Source organism: Oryza sativa, chromosome 1 (genome assembly GCF_034140825.1).
Source record: "Oryza sativa Japonica Group chromosome 1, ASM3414082v1".
Classification (NCBI taxonomy): domain Eukaryota; kingdom Viridiplantae; phylum Streptophyta; class Magnoliopsida; order Poales; family Poaceae; genus Oryza; species Oryza sativa.
Window position 1 is genome coordinate 15,234,886 of NC_089035.1, and position 24,382 is coordinate 15,259,267.

Genomic DNA, 24,382 nt, shown 5'->3' on the forward strand with positions numbered 1-24,382 from the left:
GAATTTGCCCTGCACTTTGTTGGTACATATATAGTTGCTGCTCATCGGCCCATTTTGTTGCTACCCTGGGCGTCTATTATTGTACAATGTTGACCGTAGTGTGGGGGATTTGGTGATATAAGCGTTGTTTCTTTTGTGATTTATATATTGGCTGCGGAACTGTGGGTCTGTGGCTGCTATTGCCTTGCGTCATTGCTTACGCGAGGGCCATTTGTTTGTTCTTTCCACGCAGGCACGTGCACCTCTGGTTCTATGGAAGTGTGAATTCACCATTCTTGAGAGCTACAGGGGAGCTACTTTTTTCCAAAGAAAAAAAATGGTATATCTCGGCATCTTTTTAAGGCCTATAAATTTTCTCTCATCAGTGGTAGTTGCAAAGTTTGAATGTTATATTTACGTGTTTCTCCTTACATTTTTATACATTTTAACTGAAGTTGACAGAAGCCTAGCTAACGGTAATAACATAAAGGAAGAAAAATAGTTGTGTGATGCAACTCACGTAATCTATGGCAATTCTTAGGATCAATCGTTGGTCATTGGCAAAAGATAGAATATCTGTGAGAATGTTATTGTTTCATTACATATTTGACCGTTTTGACTGATTTAATTGAGTACCAAAATATGAAACAAAATTATGAAAAAATATTTCATAGAAGGCTATTTCATAGAATGTGAGAAACTTTGTAGAAATTTATTTGAGCATAAGTGATTTGTCATTTTTAATTATATGCATGCAAATACAATGCATAAAAAAAAACCAAGAATAAGCCACAAATAATCTGTCAGGGTTATGGATACCATATACCTAATAGTAGTTGACTAAATCTTGGCAGAACCCACCACATACCATGTCTTATACGGATACTGACCTCTGATATGGAGGGAGTTCCGGATAGAGAAAGACAACCATAATTCTGCATGGAAACGACAATGACTACTCGGATTGTATCCATATTGGTTTCCCTAGTTCTACTTAGACAAGGGAACACCTATGGGTATAAATACAAGACCCCATAGGAGGAGAGGGGACACGGAGCAATAGATCAAGATACAACATACAAGCCAACATACGCCAAGACAAGACAAGATGCCGGATATTGACTTCAGAGATAAGCATGGCTAGTCCCTACGGTGTCTACGGATACTGTCAGGAGAGACATAGCGCTGTCTTTGATCTCGCCGGATGTGGATTCGAGGAGGAAGGCTACCCTGTTGTCGACTACGAGTCAGCACTTCAGACCGCCAAGTCGACAACAGTTAGATAGGCTACCTTAAATATTGTACTGGTGTGATCATGGTGAATAAGAGCAATGACCGGCTTCGGCCAACAGGAGTAGGGTTATTACCTGACGATTCAGGGGCTCGAACCTGTATAAAATTCCTCGTCCCCATCTCTTTTATTAAAATCTCGCATATATCCTAGTACCAACGATCCCCATACTATGCAAATACCGGAATCGCGACATCAAACGTCGACACAATCAAATTAGCAAAACAAGATCTGTTTGTTGATGAGTGTGAGTGGTTTCCACAACTTGGCTCCTACAATGTCACATTAGTTACCAAGCAATTTGGCCAAATTAGCTTATTCAGATGAATTACGGAGTTGGGAATTTTTTTTAGGATATACAAAGTCCATCCACTAATCTTGAAGTTTTTATTCGATCCTGGAGCGATTTTATGAGCTATGTGTTCTGTAAATTTGTCACATTTTTATCATTTTGAAGGCTAGGAAGATCATTAGTTTAGTTTTTATTATAATTCAAAGTGTTGACCTAGTTGGCTCAACTAAAGTTAATTAGTGGATGTAAGTTTTTGTAATCTATACTACCAATAGTGGCGGTGGCAGTTAGTCTGTGTCCACCACTACCAAGTGATTTGTGGGAACCAACGATGGTAAGAGAAGTTTCCTAGTTCAAAGGGTGTATGAGTTGTGTGCATGCAGTAAGCACACGGGCTGAAGTGGCCCATCTGAATGTAACTTTCTTTTTTCCGTGTGGTTTCAGGATGGATCTGCTATACGTCATAAGATTTTTTAGGTCTAAAATTATATTTTAATACAATATATGTTGTATAACAAATCTATCTATCTATGATATACTAAAAATCCATTAAATTTCCTACAAACGCTCTCAAGCTGCCATGTGGCATCCTATAAACGCTCTCGAGTCACCATGTGGTACTCTAATAAAATAGATAAATTTGACAATCGATTTTCATTTAAATTGGTAGACTCATTATTTTAGATCGTTAGATTTATCTTTACAGGAAAATAAAAATAAAATCCCCCTCCGTGCGCGCCTCAGGGCTTTCACGGACGTACATAGGAATGATCCATCCCATCTCAGTGCCTTTCCTTTTTTTTAACCCCGTGATAATTAAAATTAAAAACTCTTTTACGTGCCTTAAAAGGCCATAGATAAACACCAACCAACTCTCATCTATTCTCTACTAATAAATAGTCCATTAAACATCATATAAATATTTCTAAACATTTGTATAGTAATCTTAAATTAGAAAAAAAATACATTCGGCCATCAATTTACATTATTTTAGGTCATCATATCTATCTTTTTCTTTAAAAAACATCCAAAACCTCCCTCCACACTCCCATGCAGTGTTAAAGCCCATTAATCATCTTTTAAATGTTTTCAAACCAATCCGTGACACTTCTAAATTAGATAAAATCATAAAAAAAATTAGAACAAAGCATCCAACCATTGGGTTGTGTTAACAGTGAAATTTAGTAAGCCCGAAGTAGTCATCGGCTTAGAGTCAGCATCGGCTTTGAAATCCTGAGATTAGCCTATGAGAGTTGCCAAGTCGTCAGTTGTTGGATTCTTGCTATATTCGGTTAAGGAAATTGATCTACTAAAGGAAGCTTATCCAGAAGAGACCGAGTTCAAAGAGAATGCGGCATGGCAAGTTATCTATTAATTAGTAATAGTTTGTTAGTTTCCTTTTATCTTTAGGAAAGTGTATTTAGTGTCCTATAAGGACTTTATCTTTTCCTTTTATCTTTAGGAAAGTTTCTTTCTTGTTCGACAAGGACTTGTATCAACCCATGGGTATAAATATGTACACCCGGGGTCTATGTAATGTAACACACACGTTCAATACAATCTCGGCGCATCACCACCCTTTTTGCTTTAGTTTTGTTTCGACGAGTTCTTGCTTTCGGGTTGAGCTGCATCGGTTTCGATCTTCAACAAGAGGTAAAACTTGTTATGACGGCTTGTGTTTTCGGGATTAGTGCTTCCATCTTTATGATACTCTAATCTTATTTATGTAATTCGTCGAGTTATCATATATTTTATATAATCTCTGGCAATATTGCTATCTAACCTACAATCGGCTAACATCTATCAGTAGAGGGCAGTCGATTAGGTTAAATATCAACGCTGGCTTAGATTATATACGATATCCACCACTCTATGAAACTTCCAATGGCTTGATTGTCTAGATATTGTCCTTCTTTTCACACTTATAGCTGCATCAGTTGTTTGATCTTATGAGTCGTGATTAGAATATCAATCTCTAGCCTGCTTATTGGTTGCTGATTAGGGTAGTATCAGGGTTTCAACCGATCTTACCTGATTTAACTATACTTGCTTTATATGCTTTATTGACATGTTAAATCTGCCCTTTATGTTAAGATCTTATTGCATTTAAGTATATTAGGCTTTCGTTTGATATATTCTGCTTACTTTAATATCTTAATATAGAGTTGTATCTGAGTACTAGCCGATACATGCTAGATCTATCTGATCAGCTATGCTATAAACATATATAGTCTTGTTGTTGGTATATATTTCAATTTAAGTGATTTATACTGTCTTGGCATGGCGACTGATCTATCCCAATCACTTGATTTAAGTATATATCGACATAAGGATTATATATTGTTAATATCTACAGCCGATCGAGTAGATTTAGTCCTTTATTATCTAATTATAACTGCCGATCGATGTATATATGACATCGGCTCAAAGATAAATGATATGTCATCGGCACTTAGCCGATCGGCTATCGTTTATGGATTTAACCACGGTTTCTTTGTTTCTATTTCTTGTTGATTGCAGGATCAAATCAACTGGTACGCTAGCATACCCGAAGGTGAGTTTTGGACCTGCACTGGAGTTAAGCAGATCTCTCAGGCCTCGTGTTTTTCATCAACACGCAATTGGCACGCCCGGTGGGATCACGAATTTTATATCCACAAGTCTGAAGAAGAAGTCAATGCCAAGATCATGGTCACGGTGGAGAATTTAACGGAGGAACAACAATATTGGCTCGGGGGGCAAGCGCATCAGTTTCAACATGGTGGAGCACATCAGTATCGGCTCATGAAAGCCGATTACAAGAAGCAAAGGAAGATTGGTTTTGGAGTTATCAAGACAAGAAATTTTGAAGCATGAATTCTCGTACTCCAAAACTAGGGGGGGATGTGTTAATGGTGAAATTTGGTAAGCTCGGAGTAGTCATCGGCTTAGAGTCAGCATCGGCTTTGAAGTCCTGAGATTAGCCGATGAGAGTTGCCAAGTCGTCAGTTGTTGGATTCTTGCTATATTCGGTTAAGGAAATTGATCTACTAAAGGAAGCTTATCCAAAAGAGACCGAGTTCAAAGAGAATGCGGCATGGCAAGTTATCTATTAATTAGGAATAGTTTGTTAGTTTCCTTTTATCTTTAGGAAAGTTTTTTTCTTGTCCGACAAGGACTTGTATCAACTCATGGGTATAAATATGTACACCCGGGGTCTATGTAATCTATCTTCATGATCAATACAATTCGGCGCATTGCCACCTTTTACCTTTTCTACTTTGTTTTATCGTCCGGCGGGACTTGGCACCTGACGTGGAGCTGCATCGGTGTTCGATCTCCGGCGAAGGGATAAGTCCAATGTTCCGCCGGTCCAGGCAATTGTATCGTCTACGTCGGCGTCGTTCAAGGCTGCATCAGGACATTCGACCTCTTGGATTACTCTGGTTTGGATGATATATTTGCCTACCTATTTATCATATGTCTATGTTAATCTAGTCTTAGCATATCAATTTAGCTCTATCGGCTGCTTCTCATTTTAGGGTTTCTGCCGGTATCGGCTAAATCGCGTTGCTAGATTAGACTAACTTAGACATCTACCACCCTGAAAACTCAGTCAACGGCTTGATTGTCTAGATATTATGTTTCTTTTCATACTTAGTGCTGCATCAGTTAAGTTTGATCTACTAAGTTGTGCTTAGAACCATAATCTTTAGCCTACTTCTTGATTGCCAATAAGGGTTTCATCGGGGTTTCAGCCGGTGAGTTATTTGGACGTTGCATCGGCTCATAAGGATTGCATATACATATAAGTTGGATTTAGCCGATGACAACAAAGGTTTCACTGTTTAATCTAATCTTGTGGATTTCATGACATCGGACCTCCAGCCGATGTGTGCTTTAACCTTCGGATCGATGCTTATTTATCATATCATTATTTGCCGATTGGTTTATACTGGATTATATTGTTATTTTATTACATCATCATCAGCCGATTGCCTTTATATCATCATCTACATTGGACATATAGCCGATTGCTTAAACCCTATCGCTATCGGCTGGTATTGGCATTGGCTATTATCGGCTATCGGCTGAAGCTACTCCATCGGCTTGTCAGCTGATTGGCTGTTTTGATCTACTATTTGCATATCTTGTCAGTTGCAGGATCAAACTGACTGGCTCGCCCGCATCTCAACAACCTTTGGACCTGCATTGGAGCCAAGCAGATCTCCCAGGCCGGTGTGTTCGATTTTTTCGTCAACAGGTTGTTATTATATTTTTTTAAAAAAATCCCTATTTTTTAATAAAGCTGGTAGACCTATACTTATATATCCTGATAGACATATAACGACTTCCTGTCAAGTTAATTAATTTCTCTCAACATGTATATGGGGGCTATTTACCTATACAATTTGATCTTCATGCATTTATCAATAAATGATCTTTTTAGGAGATAAATAAATAATCTTAAAATGATCATAGCATCTAAATTATATATATGATCTATGAAGACACTAATAAATTAAAGAAAAAATCTTTAAATGATATCATTTTTTTACGTCATAATGTGTACCCCATCTTGCCTAAATTTCATATAGACAACATGTTGAATATATAAACATGATCAGTTGAACACCATACTAATTGTATCAGCATAGAACAATATAGAAACATGAATTTATTGTATGAGCTCTACTTTACTGACATTTATTGTATTGCAATAACCACTGCATAATAATTACTTTAGATAATTGGAACAACTCTAATAGGTTTGAAAAATTATCTAAGCCTGACAATTATTGTATTGCAATAACCATTGCATAATAATTACCTTAGATAATTGGAACAACTCTAATAGGTTTGAAAAATTATCTAAGCAATGCCAAAAAGAAAATTTATGAAACAAATAGTTCTTTTGAAGCATGGCATGCAAATGTTACTCAGTTAATATTCCGCTTCAATAAGTTTCTCAAATACAACTTACGATACATGCCCACTCATTCGCGTGGGCTACCTTTCTTGTTAGAATAAAAACATCCTTCTTAAATTCCATTGCAACGCATGGGTATTTAGTTAGTGTTATAAATGGTCTTATCAAATTTCAAAGTTCCAATATTTCAAATAGCAAAAAGAATTCGGATAAACTATTTTATCAAATTTTCTATTTATTTCTTGGAGAGTGATTGTGCGATGTTATGTCTGTGATAACCCTAGTTAGATTAGTTATACAGAAGGGAACAAAAGTGAAATTTCATTTGGGCACTCAAATTGAAAATCATGAACTGTGGCTGTTTAGAGCTTAACCGTTGATTATATATGTTGCTTTGTATCAAGTCGCCTAAATCGGAGCTCAGGCCAACAAGATGATCTCTGCACCTGTAGATTTTCTAATGTACAAAATATGCTTAACCTAAAGATCACAATAATGCGGAATTTAAGATTATGGATCGTTACTTGAAGCCATCATGCTTGGTGTGATTCCCCCCCCCTCCGCCGGCCTCCCCCTTCCCTCCTCCGGCCAGATCTAGGAGGGAGGGGGGAGGGGAGCCGCCGCCGCCGCCCCGCGCGTGCCGTTGCCGCCGTCGTCGTCGCCGCCCCCACGCCCCACCGCCCTCCCCAGGCCTCCCTCCGGCCGGATCTGGGAGGGGAGGGGAGCCACCGCGCCGCACCAGGAGCTAGCCGCGTCGTCGTCGCCATCCACGCCGCCGCCGCCCTGCGCGCGCCGTCGTCGTCACCGCCGCCGCCGAGCCATCGTCGTCGCCGCCCCGTGCCTCACTGCCCTCCCAGGTCTCCCTCCGGCCGGATTTGGGAGGGGAGGGGAGGGGAGCCGCCGCGCCGCACAGGGAGCTAGCTGCGTCAACGTCGTCGCCGTCCACGCCGCCGCCGCCGGTAGAGGGAGGGAGGGGAGGGGAAAGTGTTGAGGGAGAGAGAGAGCTGAGCGAGGGAAATGAGTGGTGGGAAGGGGGTGGAGGAGAAGATAAGACTTAGAATTTTTTGGGGTAGGTACGATTTTCGCAGGCGCGGGTTGAGTGGTCCGCCTGCGAAAATGATTTTCGCAGGCGGCGCTTAAGTGGTCCGCCTGCGAAAATAGACAGCGAACTTCACCCCGATTTATATTTTTATAGGCGGTCATTTGGCTTTAAGGGTCATGTCCGTCTGCGAAAATCAGACCCGTACGTCGGGAAAAATGTATTTTCTAGTAGTGATCGCTCGTGATCTCATGTGAGGTAGCGGCCTCGCGTTTGGATCTCCACCTGCACTGGCCAAAGATCACACTATGAACACCCTCTAGTGCTTAGATTAGGTTGCCCAGGAACATATATGCCATATCAATATTTATAAGATATTTCAATTGATTGTTTTCATAGGTATTAGTGGTTTATATACTACGTTTTGGGTTATGTACTTCTGTCAAGTCATCATTTCAGGTCACACAACTTAATTGCAAGCAGTGGTGTTTCCCCTTTATAATTCATTGCTTCTGGCTTTGTCCACCAGTTATAAGTTTTGAATGATGTCATATTTTAATCTACTAATTTCATGTCACGATGTGATCTGGTTTAGTTTTGACATGCTTAATTAGCAAAATACATATTTGTTCTCTACTTCAATTAGTTTCTTCCAACTGTTACCTATTTATTGCGTTTTATTTATTCATACATATGGCATAGAAATATATAGCTAACTATTCACACTTTTTACAATATATTACAACCTATGGGAAAACTAATAAAACATTATTAAGAACCTGCCAGTGTCAAAGCACCAAAATATTTATTAGAGTGAGCTTTGCAAATCAGAAACTCAACGGCTGTGTCTATGCTAGAAAAAAAAACTCTTTTACAGTGCTTGGTAGGTACCTGAGGTACCTCCTTAACGAATTGTTATCCACCGTTAATCTTCAAAGGATAATTTAGGAACAAAAATTTTTACACTGCACAAATCCATTCACCAGGAAGGCAAAGGGTACTGGGTACTCGAGCAGGTCGATCATGTACATTGACGAGACAATCAAAATCGATCGAACATCTTGAATGATCGCACTAACAGCAAGGCGGTCAATCTCATCTCAGGTTCGGATCATCAAATTGATCAGAAGTTTCAGAAGCACAAGGGCCTCAGGCTGTCAGGCAGCCGAGATCACAGCTACAGGATACGAAAGAAAAACGACACCAACCGACCAACTAGTGATGAAGCGATCAAGCAAACAATTCAATCCTGCAGATAGATTGACTAGATTGATCACCGGAGATCTCAACTCAATTGATGCCGCCCTAATCAGAACACCTCCTTCCGCACCATGGCGATCATGGCAACGAGGTCCACCGCTCTTGCCCTTTACCGAAAAATAATTTTATGAAAGTCAATTACTATTTTACCCTTCCACCTTCTATACCTGGCTCACCATTTTAATACCTTTTTTCTAGTTTCTTCTCTCTATCCGTTAGATTATTACTGATCAAGCGTTCTAATTAATTTCAAGCATTGAAGATCTCTTAAAATATGTGCACCACATGGATGTTCTAGTTTGGCTGGGTCGAGTTAAGATTTGGGTGAACGGATACAAAGCAACATAGCTCTACACATCCACTGTTCATGATTTTCAATATGAGTTTTCACATGCAATTTCACTTTTGCCCCGTTCTTTATAAATTATGGAACGTGGGTTTACTAAAATGCACCTATTCTCATCAGGTGCATGATATTCGTGTTCCGATTCTTTTTGTTGAGTATGTATGGATAACCTGTGGCAGGAACAATAGGTAATTCCCCGCGTTTTGCTATGTAAGTTCCTAAGTAACTTTTATTTTTTTAATAATCAAGCTAAAAATAAAAAATATATTAGTTATTAACAACAAATTAAATTAAATAAAATTGGTTTGTCAAACTATGTTAAAAGAGACATATAGTTAGTAGACTATGTATGAGATTGTAGATGAAATATTAATATATCCCGCACATAGATAAGTATATGTTAAATATTATAAAAATGATGGATATATATGTGTGTTAAAAATTAAACAGCAGTGAGGTGGAATTTAGTTAGGTTGTTACTTTGTGTTCAAAACATTACATTTGCAGAAATAATGAACCAGGTTGCATTCATTTGGACCTTTCTGAGATTGGTCTGTCGATTGGAAGATGCTAGCATTAAGCACTAGCACAGAGTGCTTGGCGTTACTAGCTTACAAACTGATATGGGACAATGGACTACCAAACAATTGCGATGAAAGAGTCAGTAGTCATCCATAAATTACTGATTGATGTGAAAATTAAAAAAATAAATCCACATACATCATTATCATCCATAAATTACTTGATTGATGTGAAAAAAAAACCCACATACATCATTATCGATCCTTTCTCTGGCAGATAATACTACCTCCGTCCCAAAATAAGCGTAACCATAAGTTTCCGTGCCCAACTTTAATTGCCTGTCTTATTTGATTTTTTTTATGATTATTATTATTATTATTATTATTATATTATAAAATATGAATGGTAATTTATGCGTGACTTATTTTTCTTAGTTTTTTTAAAAAAATTTAAATAAAACGAACAATTAAATGTTTTTTTTATAATGAACGATTAAAGTTGGATACGAAAACTTATGGCTGTATTTATTTTGGAAGGAAGGGAGTATATCTGAAAGTGCTAGCTGTTGCACTCCTATGGTGTTAGGATTAATATATTATAGTGGCGGCACTGGGGCATGCTTCACCTGGGTAACTTAGTAGCGTTGACTGTTTTTCTTTTCTCATTACAGAATAAACAAATCATGGTTAAGTGAATAGAACCAGGAGGGGATGGCGATTCATTAAGGCCTTGTTTAGTTTTAAACTTTTTTCTTCAAACTTCCAACTTTTCTATCACATAAAACTTTTCTACACATATAAACTTCCAATTTTTTCATCACATCGTTTCAATTTCAACCAAACTTCCAATTTTAGCGTGAACTAAATACACCCTTAGTTTTTAAACTTACCAGATGATTGGGGCGAACTAAAGAAATTATTGTTGGACTAATGTATTGGTGTTGTTCTCGTCGAGAATCTGATTCTTCGTCGCCAACCTTGATGGGGAAGCGCAGTGGAGGAGGCGGTGGTGGTTGGGACGGGGATGTGGAAGGATGGACGCAACAATTGATAGGGGCGGATGGCGGCAGAACTAGCTGTGGTGGAGGTCGTAATGGGTGCGGGGGTGTGGCGGCGGCAGAAGTGGTGGGTGGTGGTGATGGGGAGGTGTAGTGGAAGATGTAACGGTGAAAACAACGGGAATTGGGGCGGCAACGAAAAGGTTGGGAGGCATTTGAGATTTGTTTTTCGCTCTTGGCCTCATGAGCGTTTTACATTCGCGAGGCTTCTCCTGTTCTCCAACAGTGCCGCACACACACGGTGTAGGCGCAGCCGCCACCACAGCTAGCTTGGCAAACATGCCCAGTGAATTTGTAGCTGCATTCGACTGTCACTTTTAATCCGATGATGTGGCACATTCTAATGGTCAAAAAGTTTAGTATTTTCACTACTTAGATATTAGACCCTGTCGGAGAATGAACACCTCCACCAGGGAACCGTGAGGCCCCCTTTTGTGAGTTCGGCCGGGGGCAGCGGGTGAGATTCGAGGATTCGGTGAGCGAAGATGTGTGATCTTGAGGGGGTTCAATCCCCTAAAGACGATGAGACAAATGGGGTTTATACAGTTTCGGGCCGCTAAGAAGCGTAATACCCTACTCCTGTGTTTGGGATTATGGTCGAGTGTAGAACACAAGTGCCTGGGGTTGCTAGACTCAAGCGCCAGTTCGCTCGGAAGTCCCCCCCTCCACCACTAGGCCTGGACTTCCTTTTATACCTCAAGGGGTTACCACATGGGCCCAACAACCTAACCTAGCTCCGGTGGAGAAGTATTATAATCTTTGCATTAAATGCATGTCTTGTCTCTTGATTTGGGAAGCCAAGCGCACGTCGTCTTGATGATGGGGCCTGTCAAACCTTGCCGCCTGACACGGGGGGTGCCCCTGTCAGTCACCATTTAATGGGTGAAGACTTCTGGGCTCCTATTACACCGGGAAACGAGAGCCTTGCTTTGACCAGAGCGGGAGGACCGACTCCGGCTGGGATAAGAGGATGAGAACCTCTCACCATCATTATTTGATGGGATATGTCGGGCTGCACGTCGCCTGACACACGCGATGGTGCGCCTGACATCCTGGGTCCCATCAGTCATTCGACCGGTCACAGACCGGTTGAGTGCACTGCACACCGCATTAAATGCGGCGTGGCGCGACCGCTCGGGTTGCCATTAATGTGGGTAGGTGGGCACCTGGAGGCGGACACCTAACCCACCGTACGTGGTGACCTAGAGAGGGGGTCGGGGGAGCCCGACCCCTAGTCATGGGAGGGGGCGGTCGCCGTCCGACCTCGGGCCCGATCCCCCCTCGGGAGAGGGCCACGTGGCGCCTGGGGCAGCCTTCTCCCTCTAGTCTCGGCCAGGGAGTGGCTGCCGCCCTACCTCGGGTCCGATCCCTCTCGGGGGAGGGCCACGTGGCATTGGGGGGCAGCCTCCTCCGTCCAATCTCTGGGAGGGAGTGGCCGCCACCCCACCTCGGGCCTGACTCCCCTCGGGGGAGGGCCACGTGGCATTAGGGGGCAGCCTCCTCCGACTAGTCTATGTAAGAGTGGCTGCCACCCCACCTCGGGCCCGACTCCCCTCGGGGGAGGGCCACGTGGCATTGGGGAGCAGCCTCCTCCAACTAGTCTATGTAGGAGTGGCCGCCACCCCACCTCGGGCCTGACTCCCCTCGGGGGAGGGCCACGTGGCATTGGGGGGCAGCCTCCTCTGACTAGTCTATGTAGGAGTGGCCGCCAACCTCACCTCGGGCCTGACTCCGTCTTTGGGAAGGAGTGGCCGCCACCCCACCTTGGGCCTCACTCCCCTCGGGGGAGGGCCACGTGGCCTTGGGGGGCAGCCTCCTCCCTCTAAACATGATACCCCCGGGCCCATATCACCGACATACCCCTAGTAAATTTTATTCTAGATTAGGCCAGCAGTGGGTGGAGTTGGCGATGGGTGGCAACGAGATATGAGGTTAGCAGGTGGTGGTCGGACGGCGACAAAGACTAGAAAAAAGGTGGTGCAGGGGAATGGTGTTGCCGTTGGCTTAGTGAGGAAGTGAGGGAGGGAGGTGGGGAGGGGGAGAAGGGATAAGCCCATTCCCAACCCAAGACACTAGACATAGTTTCTATAAACTCCACATCGTCAAGAAACTAGTACTAGACACTACTCTTCCAATGCAAACACCACTATTCCATACTTAAATTTAATGCTACTTATCTCACATGATGTCTTCGATATTGTGTAGAAACCATGTCTCATGCAATACTCTCTCCGTCCCACAATATAAGGAATTTTGAGTTTTTGCTTGTAATATTTGACCATTCATTTTATTCAAATTTTTTTTACAAATATAAAAAACGAAAAGTTGTGCTTAAAGTACGGTAGATAATAAAGTAAGTCACAAATAAAATAAATAATAATTTTAAAAAATTTGAATAAGACGAGTGGTCAAACGTTGCAAGCAAAAACTCAAAATCCCTTATATTATGGGATGGAGGGAGTATATAGATTCCTTTTATTTCCTCATTTATTCACTTGCCACATCATTTTTCATTCTAGGTGGCAACTTATTTAATACTATGAACACTATCCTAGTCATTGGGTTGGAAATGGCCTAATGCTTACTATTGCGCATGAATCCCGATGCATGTCTTAGACGTAAAAAATTTGGCTCAAATTTATGATATTTTTGGACACCTGAAAACTAAAAAAATTCATAATAAAATCAAGTACTTATTTTGAGTAAGTCGTTTTTATACTAGTATAGTACACACGGTACAAGCTGAGGTTCACACCACAAATGTCCAAGCTAGATGCATGCAAGTGCCCAGCATGGTAGCACGAGCATCTGGTCGGTCTTTGGGACGGAAGAACTCAACGAGTTGCTAGTTCTGAATTCTGATCATCCAGAAACGGGTAGTCCGTGTAGCCCACCACAGGATCAGAGGTATAGAACGTGCTCCTGTCATACTTGTTCAGACCTGCCTTCCTCCTGAACCTCTCCGGCAGGTCAGGGTTGGCCAGGAACAGCCGCCCGTACGCCACCAGGTCGGCGTAGCCGTCGGCGACCGCCTTGTCGCCTTCGTCCCGGTCGTACCCACCGTTCACCATGAACGTGCCCCGGAACGCCTTCCTGAACGGAAGCAGGCGGCCGTGCGCGATCACCGGCTTGCTGCCGTCCTCGCCGGCGCCGACGCACATTCTCGGCTCGATCATGTGGCAGTAGAGGACGCCGAGGTTGTTCATGAGGCCGATCACGCGCAGCGCGAGGACCTCCGGGTCGGAGTCGTGGCAGTCCATGTAGTCGGCGAACGGGGAGAGGCGCACCCCCAGGCGGTGCGCGCCGATCTCGCCGGCCACCGCCGTGATCACCTCCGCGGCGAAGCGGCACCGGTTCTCTATGCCGCCGCCGTACGCGTCGGTCCGGTCGTTGACGCTGTCCTTCATGAACTGGTCGATCAGGTAACCATTGGCGCCGTGGATCTCAACCCCGTCGAAACCTTTGTTAGAAAATGAGTAGCATTGTTAAGCTGTGGTTACTGATACCGAAGACTCTTAACACTTGAGGACGTAGTATCTGGTTAATATCGACTAAGTGTAAAAAAAAAACAATGTTTCGTCCATTGACTTTTAATGTTGTTGCAATGATTAAAAAAAGAAAAAAAGAAAAAGAAAATATGTGTGGGTCGATCAAACCATTTCCAAACACTTTACTCGTTGCAACAGACCGAATCAGCAATTGCAACAAAATTTCAACATTATCGATACATAACATGTTTACGGCGGATATGTCCGAGTTGTGTTTATTACCGGCCTCGATGGCATTTCTGGCAGCAATACGAAAGTCGTCGACGATGTTTGGGATCTCCTCTGTTTTCAGTCTTCGAGGAGGAGCGAATTCCAGAACTTGGCCATCATGGCTGACCTGTGGGGTCACTTGCTTGTCCGTGCTTGAGATGGGTGCTTGCCCATTAGGCTGGAACTCTGAAAAAAAAGAGGATATATGATTGTCCATCCTTAAAATCACCAGCGGACTGATTGCATCCATCTTGCGGCCAACTGGACTTAACAAAGTGTCGAGCGAGCAAATTCCCAGGAGATACGAAAAGATACTCAGCTGATTTGGACTTGACTTCATGACTAATTTAAGGAGGAGGGGGTTGTCACTTTCATTTTAGTGGTCTATTTCAGGACCATAAGAAGATAAGGATATATAAATATCTGTCTAAAATTATTATTAAAAATATATCACAACAAATCAAAATCGTTTTGGATGACAATACAAAGTAGAGCCAAGCATGAATGAGAGAGAAAAAAAGGTAGCCAACAAATCACAAAACAGCACCAGTTCATTATCTTAAAAAAAAAGCACGAGTTTCACCAGCGTCGATCAGTGACAAATCATCAGCAGTGTTGGGTTGCAAAAATTTCTGAAATGAAACTGCCGAGGTGTTGCTTAGATCAAACTATAAACTAAGAACTACGAAACGCAAACAATATACTTTAGATAATTAGATAAACTTTTAGCGCATGGTACTATGGCAAACTGCAGAAAGATGAATCAAACCAAAAAACTTAAAAAAAAACATAAAAGGACGACTTGGAGAAGAACTAATCAAGTATAGATGGCCATGTGGGCCGCCCGGCACGGCACGGCCTAGGCCCGGCCGTGCCTGGGCCGAGGCTTGTCGGGCCGGCACGGCCCGACCGACGCACCGGGCCGTGCCGTGCCAGCTCACGTGCTGCACTCACAGCCCAGGCACGGCCCAACACGCCTCGGGCCGTGCCGGGCCGGCCCGAAGGCACGATGGGCCATCGTGCTTTTCCTCAGAATAAGTCTAAATTTTCTCCCTCCTATTGGGCTGTGACATTGTATAGCTAAAAAAAGTCTATTTTACCTCCCTCTTCTTTGTGCTGTGGTATATAAATAGCTAAAATAAGTCTATTTAAGGTCCCTATTCTTTAGACATTGACATTTATATGTCTATTTTTAGTCCCTATACTTTGTGTACCGGGCCTAGCCAGCCAGCCCATCGTGCCGGGCCGGCCCGACCGTGCCGGGCCAGCCCAGCGTGCTGGTGGGGAGGCCCAGGCACGGCCCGACAGTCGGGCCGGGCCGGCACGGGCCCGACCCAAGTCGGGCCGTGCCGTGCTTGGGCCGGGCAAAAAGGCGTGCCGTGGGCCGGGCCTTCGGGCCTCGGGCCTTATGGCCAACTATATAATCAAGCGAGCGAGCGTCACCCTGCCTGTCGGGGAGACGCGGCCCGTGTGCCATATCTGGCAGAAGAAGACGGCGCCCTTGGCGTGCACGCCACGCCCCCACCTGCTCCGCGCTCCAAATCCCGGGCACGTCGGGGTACCCTCTCGCCGTCTCCGACACCGCGCAGGCTTCCGCCACCAGCAGCGCGCCCCGCGCCGCCCGCTGCGCGTAGTACGCGGCGTTGTGCGGCCCGGGCACGTTCCCGTAGGACCGGCACCGCGTCAACGGCGCAAGAACGACCCTGCATCAGTACGCGCGCGCGCGCACACACAAGGCAGAAGCAAATTGAAGGGATTTGCATGAAACGTGCACAGGAGAACCCGATCGATCGACGAGAACAATAGCATGGACACGAACCTGTGAGCGAGATCAAACTGGCCCATCTTGTAAGGGGTCAGAAGAGGGGTCGACGCCTCCATTATTGTGACAGCTTCGACCGATGGTTGGATTGTTTTGTTTGTGCAAGAAATGATGAAAAAGAAGGCTGCGAGGCGCTGAGCTGAGCTTGTTCTGCCGCTGAACCTTTTATAGGCAGAGGGAAGTTGCGTCACTGTAGTAGTGTGTTCTGCTTTCGCGCGCGCGGCAGAGTAGTGGTGTCCTAGTTGACTTTGCCCGGCCGAAATGGTTCGCTAGCTGGGATATTATAGTCTTCTTTGGCAATGGCGTGTGCTTGTCTGCCCGGCTAACGGAAGGGGACGGGCAGGTCCTGTCATTGTGGCATTGTGCCAATCAGCGGTCGATCTAATCTTGTATGAATTAATTACTAGTAATAGACTAGCTGGTAGTACCAAGCAATGAACACAAGGAGATAGACGTACATAAGTTTCTTTTTTTTTTTCTATTGTAGGTCACGCAGGTTCCATAGTCATAGTGTAGATTATTGCATCTATGTGGGCCACAACACATAAATCGATGAATTGGGACGAAAGCGACTTCACTTTTCCTTATATTATATCACATCAAACTGAACGAAAGTGACAGTTTCTGAGAAAAAAACTCCCTTCATCCCTCCCAACATAAATTCATTTTTTTATCCATATTACACATATTAATATAAAACTAAAAATACTATAATATTCCTACTTTATCAAATCTTAATGCAACTAGTTCTCACTTTATCTATTTCCAACATAGTTACTTCATAATTTCACAAACCCTGATGGAATGATTATTAAAAATGAAATTATTTCGAGAGAGAAGTCAAAATCTTGTATAAATTAATTACTAGTAATAGATTCGCCGGTAGTACCATACAATGAACATATGGAGGTAGACCTGAGTTTCTAGTGTAGGTCACGCGAGTTACATACTTTAAGTTGTCGCATCTCTGTGGGCCACAACATTATAAATTGATGAATTGGGACGAAAGCAACTTCTCTTCTTTTATTATATCACATCAACTGGAACAATAGCAATGGTTTGTGGGGCGAAAAAAAAAGTAATGAGATTGTTCAGGCCTTGAGGGTCACGTCTTAGTACTACTCACAGATTGTGACGGAGCGCACACTATAGTTTTGTTTTTTTCAGCTCATTGTTTTCTTCATTTCAGACAATAAGTTATCGTGAGGCGCAAATAAAAAAAAAAGCTATATAGGCATGTGTAAAAAAAACCATAGACTTGGCAGATTTTTTTTTCCCACAAAACTGTATATATCTAGTTGTTTGGATGGCACAATCTACATTTGCCACAAGACACGAAACTATTGGAGAAATGAGCATGACATATTTTATGGTGAACGAGACTTGTGCCCATGAAGGTGGCAAAATACGGCAAGAAATTAAAATAATATGAACCAAGCGTTTGCCTTGGTTGGTCAAATTTGGCTTCCACAAGTGTGGTAAATTTGGGTAGCCAACCAACTAAATAATCCAGCTAGAATCCAAATAACATAAAATTGTAAATTTAGCTCTCTTTTTTTTTTTTGAAATAGCATGGGCACATGAATATATATGAGGTGGTGAAGGAAATGGGATGTGTATTCCATCCTACCCACCCAACCTGAAGCTCGCGAGGAGGAAATGGGCAAGAAACATGGAGACCCGGTACTATCCGAGTTCAAATTAGCCTGAATCCGCACAAACTATGAGTTAGGGATAAAGGAAGAGTTCTATCTAACCGTATGTCCTATATTATAAAAAATTTATATAAATCTATTAGGAATCCAAGTAGCTACAAACATGATAAAATATTGGTTAATCACTATTTTACAAGTTCATAACTAATATAGCATAAATTCTTACTTATGTATCTTTTTAACACTCTAATTGCCTCCCTAGATTTAATATCTATGAATTAGTGATACAAATAAATATCCATTCCCAAATCTAATTCCGAGAAAAAAAAATGAGATAGGATACATGATATCTATGTCAACCAGAAGAACAGGTGGACTAGGGGTTCATGATATAGAAAACCAGAATCAATATTTACTAATTAAATGGTTGTTTAAACTGATTGATGAAGAAGGACTTTGACAAGATCTTTTGAGGAGAAAATACTTGAAAATTGCTCAATTATTCAAGCTGGATGGAAACAAGTAGATTCCCATTTTTTATTAGGTCTTATGGTTAAAGATAGATTCTTAAATTTGGGTCCTTGAATGGTTAATAATGGCACTAAACTAAGATTCTAGGAAGACAAATGGGTAGGAAATTATTCCTTTCAGAATAGATACCCATCCCTTTATAATATCGTTCAAAGGAGGATTGTTTCAATCGCAATAGTTATGAGTTATGTTCCACTTAATGTTTCTTTTAGAAGGACGTTGGTTGATCAGAACTTAGATAATTGGCACAATTTAGTTGTGTTGATTTTACATACTAATATGAATGATAGCAAAGATAGCTTTACAGGGAATCTCATCAAAATGGTTAGTTTTCTATTAGATCAATGTACTTATCTTTGATTAACAATGGTCATTGTTGGTGAAATGGGAACTAGGGTATCCCTTTCCCCAGTGACCCGAGCTTACATTCTTATTCCGTAGAAGAAAAACCTTATTTAGTCGCAACTAAAGACGACCGCATGTCAGGGTAGGGGACCCAGGACCCGCCCTACTTCGGGTCCCAAGGGCTCCTATGTTATTCTATGTTATACATCTCTATCTCTCTCTCCATAGGAGTGTAGATACATATAAAATCTATATCTAAGATTTGGATCTATAAATTAGCAAGGCGGAGAGCCCGGGGCCGCCTTTGACCGGGTCCTAGTGCTCTACTTGCCCTTCTAGGTCACACATTCCTCCTTGAGAGGAGTGTGGAGACCTATAAGATTTACATCCTAAGATAATAAGCCAGGGGAAGCCTAGGACCTAACCTAGACTAGGTCAAATGGCATTCCTTACCTTTCTAGACCACACATTCCTCTTTTAGAGGAGTGTCGAGACTTATAAGATTTATATCTGTGGATTTGGAAGCCATGAGGAGCCTGGGACTCACCCTATTCCAGGAACAAGGACCCCTCAGGCTCTTCTTAGTTCGTACTCTCCTTTACGTGGAGAGAGCATGGAGACATGTAAGATCTACATCCCGTGGATGTGGACTTAGTGTCCTAAACTCATTCATAATGTCTTCGAGAAGCTCGTCTTAAATAACAAGACTACCTACTAAGGAGCATCGGGGTGTGCCCGAGAACGAGAGGGTCCATGGGTCCAGCCCCCAACTAGCTATTTGCTAGTATGTGAAAGTCCATGAAACGGGTTCACAGCTGGATTTCCAAGTTTTCTAGAGGTGAAAAGACATGGAAAATATGGCACTGCTGAGTCACCTGGGACAATAGGAGTGAAGCCGCGCGTCAAACATGCCCAACGACACCCAGTAGCGCCAGTCGGCAGAAAAGTGGAGATGTGACATTATCTCGGCAAGGCTTGGGCCCTCTGGGCCCACCACTTGGCGCGTGGCGAGCTAAACAATGGCCCAGTTGGCCTCGGTCATCACCGGGGGAGCCTAGGGTAATCCAAAGACAAGATCTTCACCAGCTGGCCTCGGTCATCACCGGGGGAGCCTGGGCAATCCAATGACAAGATCTTCAGTAGGTCTTGCATTAAGAGGCCAAAGAACCACCAAGCAGCGACAAGACAACTCAAAGCCAAAGTCCCTAGCCTACAGCAGAATTGCAAGCCCCTCTTTGAACTATAAAAGGAGAGGGAGATGCCACTTAGAGGAGGATGCACATTATCTAGTTCAAGAATAGTTAAATCTTGTATTTTCTCCATATCAAGATAGCAAAAAAAAAAAAAAACAAACACAGGAGTAGGGGATTACACCTTCGGGTGGCCTGAACCTATATAATCCGCGTGTTCATTTGGATTTTCACAGTTCTTAACAATTTCAGTCAATGCAACTTCATCTGTAGTTAACCCCCTGGCCGAATCTTCACTCGGGGAGAGGTCTGCACCTCCCCCACTGTTGGTTGATCGCTCCTCCGACAGTCATATTGAGATAAATAAGTTTATATAGAAACTAAAAATGTCAATTAAAATCAAGATTTTTATGTGTGATTTCTGTTCAAAGGACTAATTCTAACCTATAATAATTTAGCAAAAAGAAATTAGAATGGTAGTAAAAGATGCTATTTTTTATGAGATATGAGACTATATATTCAACATTTTTTTATTGTCATATTAGAAATTTCGTTGGAGAGTAGTTTATATTTTCTTTGAACTAAAACCTCTTAATAGTATTTCTAATATACCTAGGAATTGGCTTTGTGGTATCGATTCAAGAACAAAGAAACTTATTTTTTTTAGGAGCGTCCACATTATGTGGGTTCAATGGTTGTGTAGAAATGATGTGGTTTTTAATAAATCTTAAAAAAACTTATGGTGCAGGTACTTTTAAAGGCAACACACTGATTCTAGTTTAGGGCATTGTTTCAAAAGTGTGAACAGAACAAGGAGCTAATACATGTTGCATGCCAAAACTTGGAGGTTACAGTTATGCAGATTTTCATCATTTTCCGTTGGAGATTTACAAATAAACTTCAATAATTGTATTATCCTTAAGTGTTAGTGTATGTTAGTCAAACTTTTTTTGGTTGCCTGGATTATTGCTCTCTTTGAGAGAATTATGTAACAAGTGGGTGTAGCTTCTCTGAAGCAAATGCCATATTTTATTCTATTATTAAAGAAAAAGAGGTGCATTACGTATGATAAATAAACAGGAGATCAAATTAAAAACAGAAAAAAGAGTTTCTTTATACCACCCTCAGCCTCTCTGTGACTTTGCCCCTGATATAGGCTTCTTGCAAAATGCTACATATACAAAGTAGCGTAACATGCATGTCCACCACTCCATTTTATTCGTAAGGTCGACCACAAACTAGCTTTAATTTATTGCTGACTTGCACCAACTTTGACCATAGTATCAACAGATGGGTCAGTCGAATCAATCAAACAGCTAGAGGCTGCTCAAGAAACGGGTAGTCCGTGTAGCCCACCACAGGATCAGGCGTGTAGAAGGTGCTCCTGTCATACGCGTTCAGAGCCGCCTTCTGCCTGAACCTCTCCGGCAGGTCGGGGTTGGCCAGGAACAATCTCCCGTACGACACCAGGTCGGCGTAGCCGTCGCCGACCGCCTTGTCCCCTTCCTCCCGGTCGTACCCTCCGTTCACAATGAACGTGCCGTGGAACGCCCTTCTGAACGGGAGCAGGCGGTGCGGGACGTTGCGGCGCGCGCGGTGCTCCTCGATGCTGCTCACGCATGCACCTCGGCTCGATCACGTGGCAGTAGAGGACGCCGAGGCCGTTCATGACGCCGATCAGGTGCAGCGCGACCTCCTCCGGGTCGGTGCCTTCCTCGCGGCAGTGGTCCGCGAACGGGGAGAGGCGCACGCCGACGCGGTCGGCGCCGATCTCCTCTGCGACGGCGGACATGGCATCCACGGTGATGCGGCAGCGGTTCTCCACGCTGCCGCCGTACTCGTCGGTGCGGTCGTTTACGCTAGCCTTCATGAACTGGTGAAGCAGGTGCCCGTTGGCCGCATGGATCTCCACGCCGTCGAAACCTTCGTCAAAGCGTAAGACTAACGGTATCAATAACTTGGTAAGATCTCTAGTAGTTAGATGGTGAAATATTACCAGCTTTGATGGCATTTCTAGCGGCCACACGGAAGTCCTCGACGATCTGGACTATCTCCCCTGTTTCCAGCCTTTGAGGTGCCGCCGGTGCCAGGTCATCGGTATTTCCAAAATAGCTGACTTGAGGTGTTACTGGATTATCTGTGTTTGAATTCGGGGCATGAAGGGAAGTTTATGTGAAACAATAAGAGCATATATACCGTAAAATGTTCTCTTTCCAATACTCCCTTCCTAGAGAAAAAAAAGAGTTGTAATAAAGAATTAAACATGTTAAGTATACCCGTTGAAAACACGCGACCGTTGTGCCAGATTTGGCAGAAGAAGAGTGCGCCCTTGGCGTGCACGGCATCAACGATCGGCCGCCAGGCCTCGATTTGCTCCTGGTTCCAAAGTCCAGGCGCGTCTAGGGACGACGGAAGCGTGTAGTGGCTTTCTTCAGCACCACCAGCATTCCCGCTCTCGTTTAGGCGTGACATGAACCACCATTTTGACAGGTTATTCCGGTCATTTACCCCTGATTCAGTTGCTTTGACACCATCTGTAGCTGAATTATAGTCTGTTAAGTTCGTGCCGAAAAGAAAGCCAGGGGGACCTGGACGCTGGCGGTGGATTGGACCGTTCGCAGCGTCGTCCTTGGATCGTCCCAACGCAGCGTAGGAGACTGCGCTGGCCTCTGCAATGAGGAGGGCGCCCGGCGTCGCCCTCTGCGCGTAGTAGAGGAGATTGTGTGGCTGGGGCATGCTCCCATATGATCTGAACCTTGATACCGGTGCATGTACAATCCTGTAACCACCGCCGTAAGTTTCCGTAATGAATTTTAGTAATTTTTTCACGGATTTGCTAGAAAACTTCCCCCAACAGCCTGTTTGGCAAGAGAAGGGAAGATGAATGGGAGTTTCAAGGAGGGAGTTGGTGGTATGATTGGTTATGGGAGTTACATTTTTAGTTCCCATCCCTTGTTTGCGCTGTGTTTAGTTCAGCGCAAAGTTTGGGTTTTGATTGAAATTGAAGATGATGTGACTGAAAAATTGTGTGTGTATGACAGGTTGATGTGATGAAAAAAGACTGAAATTTAGATCTAAACTTTGAATCTAAACACAGCCTTAGTCGAATCCCACCAAGTTTCACGAATTAATAGGCCTCCCCCAGGTAAGAGATTTGTAGGAATTGGACCTCTTAATTCCCCATCTCAAACACTCTCAAATCCCAAGTCTTCCAACCAAACTACAACCAAACTACAGACTTAAACTTCCAGATATCATAAACTCCCATTCCCCATCACCATCTCCCTCCAACCAAACAGGCTGCAAGTTCTTTTCCCCCAAAAACACTCAGATTTGTGACCATCGTATCACCTCGAGATTTGTGCACGAATGAAAAAAATTGCTAGAAAGAAAATTTCACACATATCACATGTCCCAGTGCTAGCTAATCAAACCATAGTTGAATGGAAGTTTTATATAAGTTATATTATGGTTGCAACGCAGTTACATTGCAGTCATAATGTAATTATAATGTAATTGCACTTTAATTATACTGTAGTTACATATAAAAGTTTCTGCCTCAAAAAATTTGCTGCATTTATTTTTACATACTCCCAATTTCAGAGCTTGTAAAAGTACATTTCTTAAAAGAAAAATTGTGCAAAAGTACAATCACGTGTCCCGTATATATGAAAGTAACACATTGTTTGTACCAAAGAAAAGACATCTCAACTTTCAGGAAATTTTATAGGTGGGGTGGACCGTGGACGAACTAATCAAGTTCTTTACTTGAGAGTAACTAGTTCATAACTGACCTGTGTGCCAGGTTGAGCTGGCCCATCTTGTAGGGTGTCAGGAGATGAGTGTCCTCCATGTGTGTTTGTATGCTTTTGACAGCCCGATCTATATAACGCACCTCTGTTCCTTTCGAGGCTATTTCGGCTCGCTTCTACATCTTCTAGCTTGGCATCTTGAGTACTTATAGTGGAAGAAGAGGTGTAGTTAATTAGTCATATCAAATTACGAATCGTATATATGCATGTTAATGGCTATGTGCTTTTCTGGTAGCACTCAACACGTACTGCTTAACAACCGGAGCGCGCGAGCCGCGAGGATTCGTATTGATCCGGCAGAGTTGACTTGGGAATGAGAGGATTCGTGTTGATCTGGCTGTTGACTTCGGAGTTGGGAGGGGTTTGCACGCTATATACATCGGTAGTAGCTAGACGCTAGATGCATGGAGTACGCTAGCTAGCTAGCCCCGACGCCGCACCGGCGATTACACGAACCCTTTTGTTTCTGTGTTTGTTTTAGTCCCAGACCATGAAATCTATCTATTATATTAATGGAATTAAAAAATAAGAAATATTAGAAGAGAAGACTAAAGTCCATATAGAAATACAATTA

The 24,382-nt window shown here is 43.0% G+C and overlaps 1 protein-coding gene and 1 pseudogene across 1 annotated transcript; both read right to left on the bottom strand.

Moving 5' to 3' along the window:
• Nucleotides 1-13,360: 13,360 nt before the first annotated feature.
• LOC4325705 (putative 12-oxophytodienoate reductase 10) lies at nucleotides 13,361-16,411 on the bottom strand (annotated as a pseudogene).
• Nucleotides 16,412-21,164: 4,753 nt separating this feature from the next.
• On the bottom strand, nucleotides 21,165-23,978 carry LOC9269485 (putative 12-oxophytodienoate reductase 9). The gene is given in 5 exon segments (XM_015775226.3): nucleotides 21,165-21,613; nucleotides 21,615-21,919; nucleotides 21,993-22,133; nucleotides 22,273-22,775; nucleotides 23,791-23,978. Coding segments are annotated over 5 exon segments (1,317 nt in total). The 5' UTR covers nucleotides 23,850-23,978; the 3' UTR covers nucleotides 21,165-21,304.
• Nucleotides 23,979-24,382: the final 404 nt, after the last annotated feature.